General features: G+C 41.8%; 1 protein-coding gene and 1 pseudogene across 5 annotated transcripts in view; one reads left to right on the top strand and one right to left on the bottom strand.

Moving 5' to 3' along the window:
• The window catches only part of AP2B1 (adaptor related protein complex 2 subunit beta 1), a 118107-nt gene that overhangs the window by 79981 nt on the left and 23848 nt on the right, over positions 1–14278 (top strand). For all 4 annotated transcript variants that reach the window (XM_082439964.1, XM_082439966.1, XM_082439963.1 and 1 more), the window contains one exon: positions 1361–1490. In XM_082439964.1, the coding sequence (XP_082296090.1) occupies positions 1361–1490 (130 nt within the window). The remainder of the gene's footprint in view (positions 1–1360; positions 1491–14278) is intronic.
• LOC309649740 (glutathione-specific gamma-glutamylcyclotransferase 1 pseudogene) lies at positions 1500–7011 on the bottom strand (annotated as a pseudogene). Its single transcript has one exon. The product of its transcript is annotated as a glutathione-specific gamma-glutamylcyclotransferase 1 pseudogene (transcript).

The following is a 14278-nucleotide window of genomic DNA, read 5'->3' as shown; positions in this document are numbered from 1 at the left end:
AGCATATCTCCCCATTTATCTAGGTCGTCTTTAACTTCTCTCTGCAGTGTTTTATAATTTTTCGTGTACAGATCTTGCACATCTTTAGTCACATTTAAGTGCTTTATAGTTTTGATGTTATAGTAAGTAGCATATTTTAGTTTTTGGTTGTTGCTAGTATATAGAAATACATCTGATTTTTGTACATTGAACTTGTATCTTAAAACTTCATTAAACTTACTTATTAGTTCTAGTAGCCTTTTTTTAGATTCCTTATGGTTTTCCACATAGATAAATCATGAGAGCAAGATAAAAAGGGCAAAAGGGTTTTTTGACCCATAAATGTTGATACCAAAATGAGTGATGTGTCTACTCAAAATCATTTCTTTATTACATTTGGGACTCTAAAGTGTAGTTTATCTACCAAAAGGAAAATGTTTCTTCTGCTAGTCTGTGACTCTTGAAATTGATACTACCTATATAAACTCAATAATTATTTTATAAATAATAAAATCCCATCTTCCTTCCTGAGGCACATTAGAACATAAATTCATTATAAATTTATATCATTAAGTTGTTTATTTGTTATACCTAAGGGCCTACTTTTCCCTTTCTGCTCCATCTTTTTAAAATTGTATTCTTATGTTTCTGAGACGTAAGACATGTCTGTCTTCCCTCATATATTTTTGGGTTTTTTTGTAACTTCAGACTGAGGCTTTTCCCATCTCTTTACTATTCTTGTATTATTATTAGGCAGGCTTCTCTGAGAAGTCAAACTGGTGGGTACTCACTGCCTGCCTTAGGTGAAGAAAGTGGCCAGATTTGAGTCTACAACTTATCCTTTGGGGTGTTGTTTGGAATGTTTAAGCCAATCAACTCTGCTTTACTTAGACTGGCTCTTTCCCAATGATTGTATCCTGTGTAAGTAAATAAAGAAGAAAGAAAATGAGAGTTACCAGTAAATCATCCTCTGGTCTGATCAGGCAGGTTATCAAGCAAGTGCAATAAAATCATTATGCTTTACAGGGTGGGTATTCTTAAGTGTTCTTTCTCCCAAAGATTATCTAAAGAAAGATGTATTTAAAAAAGATGCTTATCAAACCTGTCCCTCTAGTGGCATGATAAACACAAGAAACTTTCAGAATCAAAGCATTAGCAAACCAGTTCTGTACTTGTGAATGTTTTCTCCTTCCTCAAATCTTTTTAATGGAAAAAAGAGGTTATGTTGTAACTAGTGTTACAGCAAATTAGAATTGGGCACTTTAGTGCCTGCTATTCCTTATGTTTCCTTCAAATGGAGTAAAGAGCCATTGAAACCTAAAGACGTGGCTAAATGCTGCCTCCTGATTAACCTCTGGGATTTCTTCATCCTCTCTCCTAGCTTTGGTGTCATCCCCAGCACTCCTCTGGCCATCCACACACCACTGATGCCAAACCAGAGCATTGACGTCTCCCTGCCTCTCAACACCTTGGGCCCAGTCATGAAGATGGAGCCTCTGAACAACCTGCAGGTTAGACTTTTACTTCACTCGGGGGGTACAGGTTTATATCTTGCCAATTTTATCTGTAAAGCAACCCCTCTCTTTCTTATATTAGATTTGGTCATGGAATAGGGTTTGAAATAAATCTGTGGAGAAGACTTTTATTTTTCATTAAAAATACACACAAAAGTCACGCATTGGCACGGAGTTATTTTCTTTTTACTCAACAAACAAACGTTTCAAGGTGTTACGTACAAACTTTTTTTTTTTCTTAAGACTTTCATAGAGAATTTGAATGTCACAAGAATAGATTTCAGTAGAGCTGTGTGGAGGTCATCTTTGAACACACAGCCATAAATAGTTGGGTTATCTGGATTTAAATATGATAAGTGTGTGGTGAGTGTAGCAGCATCTTAGAGGAGCTCAGAACTTTATCAAGTTTATAAGAGCCTCTCCATCTTGAAAATACTGAATTTTTAGAATGCTTAAGGTCCTAGCTTAGAGTATCATTTTGTTTTCACCACTTTGAATTTCTCTTTGAAATATAAGCCTTTTGGGGTTCAAGCAACATGAAGGCAGAGTAGTAAGCATGTAAGCTGAAGCTGTAGCAACCCTCAAGGGATAAAATACAGATATAAGCCCAAGAAGTTGAGGGTTTTAATGCTCACAAAGACAGAAGAGACCACCTTGGGCTGACCTGAGATGGGGAACTGTAACTGATCCCTGCACAAAGCTGAGACCCTGGAAGGGCAAGTCCCTCAATGAAAGGGGAACGAGAAAAACATTTCCAAAGGGGCAAGTGATGAGAGAGTTCTCTTTGACCTGGGTTCTGGGCGACCTCTTGTGAGAAATCCAGGGCCTGAATTTATACTGTGTATGTGAAGAATTCTCCAAACCAGTAAATTAATGTAAAATTGGACCAGAACTGGTGAAACCCAGGGTACCTGGCAGAAGCAAATGCAAAACGGCCTTTTTGCAATGGTTTTGAACTTTAAGGCCATCAGGACTCCCGTATGAGAAGAAAATCTCTACTGAAAGTCAGCTCACAATTTAACCAAAAAAAAAAAACGAGGGAAAGATGCACTGTGACTGACAGTCAGAAGATGCAACAAAGAGGATTGGTATCCCCTTCTATCGAGAACTTGAAATGATAGAATAGTATGAATGAGACTATAAGATATGTTTTAAATGATGAGCAAAAAATATCAACCTTCCACTTTCCAATCAAGACAGGTGGGATCCCATTGCTCAATCTCCTGGAAATACCAGTGTGGGATACTAGTACTTATGGTGAGACATCAACAATAAAATTACTTAGAGTTAAAAGTAACATTCTCCAATAGTTTAAATACCAGCGCACCAAGCCTGCTTGCCAGTTGACTAACTACCTTGCTGCCTCAGCAGTTGACTGCTTCTTTCTCAGCAAAGGGTGTAATGATTTAGAGTGACGATGAGTGAGTCACAATATAACTTGGCTCAGTCTAGAAGAACAAAACAAGGATTTCTGTGCAGAAGGAATTGGCTGTGTTGCTATAATGAGACTAATGTGTTAAGGGGCTTTTCCAGCACAGAATCCTAAAAGAAACTAACTAACCCAAATTTACATCTCCTCTCTTTTCATTGAAATCTAACCTCTTGTTGGCCCACAGAGCCTCAAGCCAAATATTTGAGGACAGTCAGCATGGGTGCGAGAATGCTTTACTTTAGAATTAGGAAAGGGAATTTGGGTCACAGAAATGAGGGCAACTTTCCTACTCTTAAAACCAAAAGGAAACAGTAAATAAATAAATGTCCGTTTACTTCCTTATTTGCATTTGCATTTCACATTCAGTGAAATGAACATCCCAAATAGGAACCCTCATAAAAGAAATTGAATCTTAGTCCAAACCCCTCCCTCAAAAGTATTGATATGATATTAGGACTAGCAAGTTTTCATTTTCACAAACGTGACATTATAAAAAACAATCTTAAAAATTTTCTATCTAAGCAGAATGTAATAAAGCAGTTCAGCTTCTCTAGGGAAGACAAAATTTCCATCTGTAGTCAACTATTGATTCTCCATGTTTTCCCCATGGATTCTTTTCTTGCAAGGATGTCATAATAATGGCTATTTTCTCATTAATTGGCATTGCCCAATGGAGAAGATAAGCAAAAACTTGAAAAGAGGTGAAGTTTTTTTTCCCCCTATGAGCAGCTCTATTTAATGTCTGCTAGTGCAAGGTGAAACTAATGACAAGCTTAAAGTGGTAGGCTACTTTAGATTTCAGCTTCCATTCTGCTCTTGTCCTAGTATGAACAAAAAGAATCAGATCTTAACTTCAACAATCTTAGACCATAAAGATCCAGATAAAGCCAGGTAAAGATTGATTGGCATTTAAATGTTATGCAAACATAATGTTTAAATTCAAGAGCTCATGCAGGAAAAATTAGTACTTTTCTAGTACTCCAGACCATAAAATCAGGAAAGAAAAAATGGGGGTTTAGGAAATGAAATTTTGAAAGCAGTGTGGGTTGTAGCTATTTTGGCTAATTTGATATCAACATAGGACGGATAAATCAAACCTAGCCGCCAAAACTGTAATGTAACATTTAGTACAAAAACTTTTCATTAAAAACATCATCAAACTACTTATTGGCTTATAGTCTTTTTGAAACATTATTGAAAGACACTGTTCCCTCTTAAAATGTAAAATAGGTTATACCTTAGATACCTACTAGAAATTTGAACCTAGAAAATTTTTTCTACTGTACTAATAATGTTGGTCGTAAAAGCCTTTGTGAATTCAGCTTATCAATATTACACAAAGTAAAGCTTAGCTTGCCCCCGTTGGGAGCCTCTCTTGAGTTTATTTATATCATATAATTATATTCCTTAAAAAAAAAGAGAATTGATTCCCTCTATTTAAATAAAACAAAAACCTTAACAAATGTCTAAATGAATTTTCTCTGAGTTTTCTCTGACTTTGATATCCTTGTTTTTCATTTCATCTGTGTCAGTTGCTTAGAAACATTTTCCCAATATACTCCTTCAAACTTGATACCTGGCAGGTGACTGCTTCTTCAAGTCAGTGTCTGCAAAAAGACAGTAGAACAATGATATAACACGTGTTCATCCCAATCTTTGTATAGATGCTGTAGTGTTCTCACAGCTGCTTGGCCTCCTTTTTCACCAGGCTGTAAACTCTTGTGAGAACATGGATAGCACCATTCTTTCAAGTTTTAATTTTATCGGGATTATAAAAATACAGTTTAGAGTCAACTAGTTCTATAGTTAGCTAAGAAAAACCCAGTCCCCAGCCTTCTCTCCCCACTTATGGCCGCCATCTACATACATATTTCCAATCCTCCTATTTTCCTGATAGAGCTGTCTTAGAATTTGCTTTAATCAGTGTTCATTGTTTATGTTATTATGATTATATATACTCCTCATAGCTGAGCTATATAGTGTGATTATTTTTTTCTCCATAAAATTTTTTATAAGTAATTAGATATTTACCCATTAATACCTGTCTTTTTATTTGTTTAATTTTTTTTTTCTTTTTAATGAGATCAGTTTATGGATTATAGTATGGGACAGACTGGGAAGGTGCCAGGACCTATAGTGATGAGCTTCCCAGGAATAGACCAACAAACAGACAGGAGTGACCCAGACAGACAGACAGAAGGACAGGGAAACAAAGCCAAATGGGTAAGAGGCCTAGGCCCAGCCTAGCAGCTGTGTCTGGCCTCCAGATCCAGCTCTGCCCTGGGGACCTGGGGGATGAGCAGGGCTGGCAGGGGCCTCAGTTCTTGTAGGGCCCCCTCTCCTCACTCCCTCCTACCCTCACCAGCAGGCTGGGACCTTTGACGGGTGTTGTTTCTGGGGCTAGGGAATGGTTGGTCTGGAGTCGGGGGCAGAGGGTCAAGGCTCTTGGAGGCTCCCTGGGGAGGTGGAGGCCTGGGTAGTATGAGGATAGCAGCAGCACTGGGGGGAATCTGGTCAGGCACCAGGCGCCTGGGGTGGGGCACCGCTCAGCAGGGCCCCTATATCTAGGGCAGGCCCCCCACCCTGCCCACCACACCAACATGGTGCAATAAATAAAGTTTCAAGTAGTAAGTCAGTGTCAGGTAGGAGATCTGGGGGCTGGCAGACAGGCAGGGGCTTGAGAGAGGCCCCAGTCGGCCCACCAAGTGTTCTCAGTGGGCTCCAGCTATATCAAGTCTGTCTGTGTGCACTGGAGTGGGGACCTGGCCCCTGTGTCCATGTAGGGGCTCAGCCCCTCAGACCAGTGCCAAAGCCTGCTCAGTGGGGCAGAAGCAGGGCAGCTTGGTGCCTGCAGCATCCACGATGGCTGTCAGGTGCTCGTCCTGTGCCTGGGGCCCACAGAGCTGCCTGAAGTCTTCCAGGCGCAGCAAGTACTCAAGGCTGTGGCCAGAGAAGCCTCGGCAGGACAGGATCTGCGTAGCAATGGCCTCCTCAGGCGCAGGGCCCAGGTAACCAGGGTTCTGCAGGGTGGCCACGTAGGCCAGTGCCTTGAGTGGTTGGTCAGGGGCATCTTGAGGGCAGAAGGTGACCTCCTTGGTATCATAGCCGCCAAGCACTGCCTCCCACACGTTCAAGTACTTCAGGGCCTCATTGACCTGCTCACCTTGCACCTGGTACGCCACACCCCAAGTGCAGCCCTCACGATCTTCAGGGAGGGTCACCACACGACCAGGCATCTTATCGCTGCCCCGATGGAAGGTGTCTCCCTCCCAGAGGTGGCGGCTGTAGCGGTGCATGAAGCCCACACAGCTGTCGCTGTAGGTGAAGTCGGGCCTCCACACCAGGGAGCCGTACCCGGAAATCCACAGCGCTTGGGGGCCGCCGTCGTCCTGGGGGGGCGGGGTGTTCTGGGCTGCCGACTCCTGCTTCATGGTGCCGGCCACAGGGACGGGCCCGGGCCGCCTCCAGGGCTGGTCTCCGGCGAGGGCACAGCAGGACCGACGGACGTACCCACCTGGCCTGGCACCGCTTGGCCGTTCCTGTTTGTTTCATTTTGTGTGTTAACTAATTCATTCCCAAATTGCAGTGAGATCAGACCCTTCAAAATAGTCTTAATCGGTTTCACGTTCTTAAAGTCTCCTTTTGGAGTCTTTTGACTGCGTCAGTCTGAACTGACTTCCTTCAACACCTGGAACTGTCATCCTGGGATCTCCCTTCATAATAGCCCTGGGGATTCATTTCCTTCACCTGTCTGGTATGTTGGGTCTCCTATTGTATTTTTCTTTCCTTGTTTTACTCCTTCATTTTGATGAAAAACATCCTCTAGTAGCTTCCTAAGAATAGGTATGTAGAGAATAAAGTTTTTGAGACTTCACATGTTTTAAAATGTCTTTTTTATCTTCATACTGGTCTGATGGTTTCTGTATATCATTCTAGGTTAGGAAAATAATTTGCTTCCTAGTATGAAGCCATTCTGATTCTTGATCCTTTTCTGTGCCATGTTCTTTCTCAGTGAAAGCTTGCACGATCCTTTCTTTATCCTCCATGTTCTGAAATTTCACAGTGATGTGCCTTGGTGTGTGTGTCTTTTTTTTTTTTTTTTAATTTATTTATTTAATTTTGGCTGCGTTGGGTCTTCGTTGCTGCGTGTGGGCTTTCTCTAGTTGCGGCAAGCGAGGGCTGCTCTTTGTTGCAGTGCGTGGGCTTCTCATTGCTGTGGCTTCTCGTTGCAGAGCACGGGCTCTAGGCGTGCGGACTTCAGTAGTTGTGGCACGTGGGCTCAGTAGTTGTGGCTCACGGGCTCTAGAGCGCAGGCTCAGTAGTTGTGGCGCAGGAGCTTAGTTGCTCTGCGGTATGTGGGATCTTCCTGGACCAGGGCTCGAACCCATGTCCCCTGCATTGGCAGGCGGATTCTTAACCACTGCGCCACCAAGGAAGCCCATGGTGTGTGTGTCTCTTTTCACCCATTTTACTAGGTACTTTTTGGGCTCTTTCAATGTAGAGACTTGTATCCTTCAGTTCTGGGAGTTTTTCTTTTTTATAGATCTCCCTCCATTTTCTCTGTCTCTCTTATTGGAAGTCTTGCTATTTGAATGTTGACCCTCCTGGACCGATCTCCCTTTTTTTATTCTATTTTCCATCTCTTTCTCCTTTTGCTCTACTTTCTAAAAACATTTTATGGAAAATTTTTAACTCTACAAAAGTAAACAAAATAGTGTAATGAGTCCCTGTATGCCCATCATCTAGCTTCAATAATTATCAACCCATAGTTAATATTGTTTCATATATACCCCTGTCCACAGCATATTGTTTTGACGCCAATCTTAGACATATATATCATTTCATCTGTAAGTATTTCAATATATATGTTTAAAACAGATGGTGTCTTATTAAAAACGTAACCACAATAACTATGTGCACATTAAAAAATTAACAAGAATTCATTAACATCAAATATCCAGTCAGTTCTCAAGTTTCTAATTATCTCCATATCTTAAACTTTTGTTTGTTTTTATTATTACTGTTTGTTTGAATCAGTGAAGTGCACATATTATGATGGGTTAATATCTCATAAGGCTCCTTAGCTACACTGTTCAGTATGATAGCCACTAGCCACTTATGGCTATATAAATTGAAATTAATTAAAATTAAATAAAATAAAAAATTCATTTCCTCAGTTGCATCAGCCACATTTCAAATGTTCACATGGCTGTGGTTACTAGATTGGGCAGTGTAGAAGTAGAACATTTCCATCATTACAAAAAGTTCTGTTGGACAGTGCTGATCTATGGGCACCCTCTCTTTTTCTTTTATGTTTGGTTTTCAGCAGCTTGACTGTTTTGTACCTAGGTGTTTTCATTGTATTTATCTGGCTTTGGGTTCACTGAGCTTGGATCTGTAAATTGATAGTTTCTCCCAAATTTGGGAATTTTTTTTTCCATTATTTCTTTAAATTTTTTTCCACCCCAGCATCTCTATTCCCTCCTTTCAGACCTCCACTTACACATATGTGTAACCACTCGATATTGTCACTCAGATAACTAAGGGTGGTTTTTAGTTGTTCTTGTTTTCTTCCTTTCTGTTCTTCAGATGGGGTGATTCCTGTTGATCTGTCTTCAAGTATACAGACTCTCCTTTTATAGGCTCCAGTGTTCTGTTACATCCATTCAGTATAACTTTCATTTCAGATATTGTACTTTTCAGGACTTCCCTGGCAGTCCAGTGGTTAAGACTCTGCACTTCCACTGCAGGGGGCACAGGTTCAGTCCCTGGTCTGGGAACTAAGATCCCACAGGCCGCATGGCACGGCCAAAAAAAACCGAACAAACAACAACAGATACTGTACTTTTCAGTTCTAGGACTTCCATTTGGTTCTTTGCTAAAATTCTCCATCTGTTCACTCAGGAGTGCAACTGAAGAATCCTGTTTCACAGCCTACTCTTCCTTTATTCAACTTCCACCCTTTGGCCATCCCTTGGGCCTAAGGATGTGCTTACTGACCCTCAGGAAAAGTGACCAGTAGAAGTATCTCAAGCAGGCCCTGGAAACAGTGTTAGGGCTTTTTAGCCAGGAAATTCTATGTGTTCTACCTGGGCATGTGTCTTTGGCCGTGTGGATTCTTCTATACAGGGGTTCCGAGGAGGCCAGAGGAAGATCAGAGTATGGCCCTCTAAACCATGAGGGCCAGGTTAGGAGCTCCAGTTACCCATCACTGAGGGTAGCTGGAATCCTCTATGTCAGTACTTTCATGTCTTTCTTTAGGGGCTGGCTTAATTTTTCAAAAAATTATCCTTGCCTCTCCTGTTTAGAATATAAAGAGTTTCTACCAGCCTCCTGGGAGCTAAATTGGGAAAGAGGGCTGGAGAGTCTCAGCATTCAGTATATGCATAAATTCACTTACTTCACCACCCCTCAGCCATGCCTGGCATCCCCTTCAAAGTGCCATCTATCTTACTATTTTATTTTATTTTTTATATATTTATTTATTTTTGGCTGAATTGGGTCTTCGTTGCTGCGCACAGGCTTTCTCTAGTTGTGGCGAGAGGGGGCTACTCTTTGTCGGGGTACACGGGCTTCTCATTGCGGTGGCTTCTCTTGTTGCGGAGCACAAGGTGTGCGGGCTTCAGTAGTTGTGGCACGTGGGCTCAGTAGTTGTGGCACACGGGCTTAGTTGCTCCGCGGCATGTGGGATCTTCCCAGACCAGGGCTCAAACCCGTGTCCCCTGCATTGGCAGGCGGATTCTTAACCACTGCGCCACCAGGGAAGTCCCAAAGTGCCATCTATCTTATTTTCTCTGAAAGAATCAATCTTTCAGTTTTATTCAGGGGCTGAGGGGCTGAGGTAGCTTAGAATGGTGGGGGGATTTAGGGCTGTAACAGTTTCTTGATCCTCTTTCTTTTAACATCCCCTCCCCCCATTTCCCCTCCATACAGTTCCAGAGGCGCTACCAGTCCTGAGCCTTTGAGAATTCTGTGGTGTTTTTGCTAACACCATTTGTTTCACAGTTACCAAGATTTTGTTGCAGTTGTATTTTCTCTTCCCCATCTTTATGAATTTATACCTTTAAATTTTTTTCCTTTAATTATGGCAGAATTTCTTCCAAGAGAAAGAAAATTTAAATGTGATTTTCAGTCTACTATCTTTACCTGAAAGTCTGATGGCACCTTCATAAAAATTCTTCTTTCCTTCTATACTACTTTATGGTTAGAGATTAACCTATGGATAAAGAATTGGTCCTTTAGTGTATATGGTATTTATTATCTATCTTTGTATCCCCTTTATACCCCCACATAAGTGTTGTTTAATAAGAGGGTGGATATTAATTAGGGAAAAGCCATAATGTCTTGTTTTTTTCTTTGAATGTCTCTTCTAAAACAAGGCAGTGTTCATCAACTGTGTTCATTTAACCTTTGAATGATTAGGGCAGGAAGTGCTGAGGATGCTAGCTGCAAAGGACACAGTCTTACAATCCTGTTTATTCATATCTTTAAGATCTTTGTCAGCCAAAAGGGTTTTTTTGTTCGTTTTGTTTGGCTGCATCAGGTCTTAGTTGCGGCGCCTGGGCGCTAGAGTGCGGGCTTAGTTGCCCCGCAGCGTGTGGGATCTTAGTTCCCTTACCAGGGATCAAACCCACATCCCCTGCATTGGAAGGCGGATTCTTAACCACTGGACCATCAGGGAAGTCCCCAAAAGGATTTTTTTTTTTGCCAGTGTATGGCCCTGAGAAAAGTCTGTCCCTTGCTCCTCCTACATTGCAGTCCCAGCCTGTGAGACAGTCAGTTGCAGATGGTGCCTGTCCCTGATATTTCATGTCTTACATATGTCTGTTCACACTCAGAAAGCCCACAGCTGTAGCTATTGTACCAGAAAAACTGGTAAATGCTTCCAAATGGAAGACCTTTTCAGCAGCTTCCATCAAAGGAAGCAAACCAGCTTGGCATTTACTGACTTTTCTTGACTGTTGTGCAAGCCAAACAACCACAGTATTAAAGCCTCCTTTGGTCTTCCGGGATCCACAGTTGAGGACTGTGCACTCTGATTGCTTTTATGGAACCACATGCTGCTTGAATAGACGTTGAGTCCTTGAAGTGGTGGATCTTAGGAGAACTCTAAGAGATTCCCAGGTCACAGATAGATCCAATGCTGAAAATAACCCCTGTAGACAGGACAGAATCTGAAATATTCCATTAGCAGTATGTAGGTAATGGTTATGAAAGATGAAAATATTTTACCACCAAAGAAAAAATTGTTTTTTCTGATTGCTGCTTCAAATTTGATATATTTTTCATGTCACATCAGGACTATAAATGTTTCTTTTAATCTCATCTGAGAAATAGGATATCTTATATACTAGATGTTCCTTTTTCACTAGGTTGGCCTTAGTAAGAACCCTCTTTATCCTTTTTGTCTGGATAATCAAGATTCTGCTAGACAGTATCTTTTGTCTTTCTATAACCGGAACTCAACTACTGGCTTCTGGGACTCTCTTTTAGGATATGTTTGGTTTTTAATTTTTATCTATTTATTTATTTTGGCTGCGTTGGGTCTTTGTTGCTGCGCACGGGCTTTCTCTAGTTGTGGCGAGCAGGGGCTACTCTTCGTTGTACTGCACAGGTTTCTCATTGCGGTGGCTTCTCTTGTTGTGGAGCATGGGCTCTAGGCGCACGGGCTTCAGTAGTTGCGGCATGCAGACTCAGTAGTTGTGGCTTGCAGGCTCTAGAGCGCAGGCTCAGTAGTTGTGGCTCACGGGCTTAGTTGCTCCTCAACATGTGGGATCTTCCCGGACCAGGGAATGAACCTGTGTCCCCTGCATTGGCAGGCGGATTGTTTTCCACTGCGCCGGCAGGGAAGTCCCAGGAATATGTTTGTTAATAGCAACGGCCCTGCTTGAATAACCACACATAAGCAGTAGATAAGAATTCTGTATTCTAAGGGACTTCCGTGGCAGTCCAGTGGTTAAGACTCTGTGCTTTCACTGCAGGGGGTGCGGGTTCGATCCCTGGTTGGGGAACTAAGATCCCACATGCTGCGTGCGTGGCCAAAAATAATCTGCCCTCAGTGGTAGGAGACAGTTGTTCCTGAAACCCAGAATTCAGTTCGTAAAACACCCAAGCTTGGGAGCTAGTCCCTCATTGAAAAGAGCCTGTGAGCTAAGGTACTCAAGTAACAGAAGCCCATGCTGAGAATCTTGAGCAAATGGTAATAAATTTCACTAAGTAGTTCTACACGGTAATATAAGTGATTTGTGTGTTTTCATCTATTAAAATCTCAGCCATCGGGCTTCCCCGGCAGTGCAGTGGTTGAGAATCTGCCTGCTAATGCAGGGGACATGGGCCCATATCGAGCCCTGGTCTTGGAAGATCCCACATGCCGCGGAGCAACTAGGCCCGTGAGCCACAACTACTGAGCCTGCGCGTCTGGAGCCTGTGCTCCGCAACGAGAGGCCACGATAGTGAGAGGCCCGCGCACCGCGATGAAGAGCGACCCCCGCTTGCCGCAACTGGAGAAAGCCCTCGCACAGAAAGGAAGACCCAACACAGCCAAAAATAAATAAATAAATAAATAAATTAATTAAAAAAAAATTCTCAGCCATCTTTATATCATGATAGTAAGTCAGGAGTTGATGATGAAAAATGGAATTAGTTTTGTATTTCTGGTTTGATAAATGATTTGAAAATAGATTGAACCATGTGATCTTTTTTGCAATAGGGGACTTTAAATTCTGAATAAAAAGTACGTACTTGTTTCTAGTACTTATGTTCTCATTATGGCTAATAATTTTTACGCAAAGCCTTAGGGTGTATTATAGGTTGGAATTAAAGGAAACACCCTGGGATTTTCCTGAGCTGGATTGAAGTCCACTTGAGAGCCATATCTTGCCCTCATTCATGTTGCTCTCTTTATATTGCTATTTTGCTATGGTGTCATGTTCAGTGAGATAGGAAAAGAATTTCTTTTATTCACAATTTTTTAATATAGAGGTTATACATAGGTTTCATGGTATTGAGGTTCATACATGTTGAAAATAAAACTTGAGAAAAGCTTTGAGCTGTATGAGTGTGCAGACAGAAAGAATGTAAAATCTCCTGGTTGTAAGGATGACCTTTAATATTGTCTGTTTCAAACCCTATTTCTGATGGAATTTGCCTTGTATTAGCTGTGATTGGAGCCTCAGCATCTACATGAATACTACTAGTGATTTACTACCCTAAAATGGCCCGTTCCATCTTCCTAAAACTCTCTTAGGAAGTTATTTATATTGAACTAAAATTTGTCTTTCTTTAAATTCTATCTGTAGATCCTAATTCTACAGTTTGAGGTTTTATAGAACAAGTTTCTCTCTGAATCAAGGTTCATACGGCCTGAAAATCAGTCAGGTGGGCCTATAATGAAAATATACTCAGTTTGAATTCATTTTCCCTTTTATTCCACTTCAGGAAAGCCTAAATTTATGGAAGGACGTATGTTTGTGTGTTCTGCAAATAGATATCAGTTTTATTGTTCTAATTTAAAAAAAAAAAAAAAACGGTTAGAAGTGGAGACACTGGGCTTCCCTGGTGGCACAGTGGTTAAGAATCCGCCTGCCAGTGCAGGGGACACAGGTTCGAGCCCTGGTCTGGGAATATCCCACATGCCGCGGAGCAACTAAGCCCGTGAGCCACAACTACTGAGCCTGTGCTCTAGAGCCCGTGAGCCACAGCTAGTGATCCTGCGAGCCACAACTGCTGAAGCCCGCGTGCCTAGAGCACGTGCTCCGCAACAAGAGAAGCCATCGCAATAAGCCTACACACCGTAACGAAGAGTAGCCCCCGCTCACCGCAACTAGAGAAAGCCCATGCGCAGCAACGAAGACCCAATGCAGCCAAAATAGATAAATAATATAATATAATATTAAAAAAAAAAAAAAAGAAGTGGAGACACTGGTAAATGTACTTAGACTCAGTTACAGTTTGGAGACAAAGGAAAACATTATTTAATTATTTTTGAAAAGTGTGTGAATGAATGGTGGTCCTTAGCTTAGTGGCAACAATCCTTTCCAGGAGCCACTGAGGGAGATGGAAGGCAGATACTCCAAATATGAAAGCACCAAACTTCTCAATTCCATAGCTCACGCTGTGCTCCTGACAATAGTTTCTGCCCCTTCTGTATATGACCCGATTCCCCAGTAAAACTGCCCAGAGATAGCATCTGTGCACAGTGGCCTACCCACGTACCCAGTCATCTTGACAGCCACGTGTGCCTGCCTTTTTGTCCATGTTGAAGTTAAATAATATAGTGGGCAGTACATAGGCACACCTGTGAACCCTCTTGATTTCTAACTTGCTATGAACTAATCTGTGTGTTTACCACCTA

Source organism: Balaenoptera physalus (genome assembly GCF_965194825.1).
Source record: "Balaenoptera physalus genome assembly, chromosome: 20".
NCBI classification, from domain to species: domain Eukaryota; kingdom Metazoa; phylum Chordata; class Mammalia; order Artiodactyla; family Balaenopteridae; genus Balaenoptera; species Balaenoptera physalus.
The sequence above is the reverse complement of the archived record's forward strand: the minus strand, read 5'-3'. Positions and strand labels throughout refer to the sequence as shown.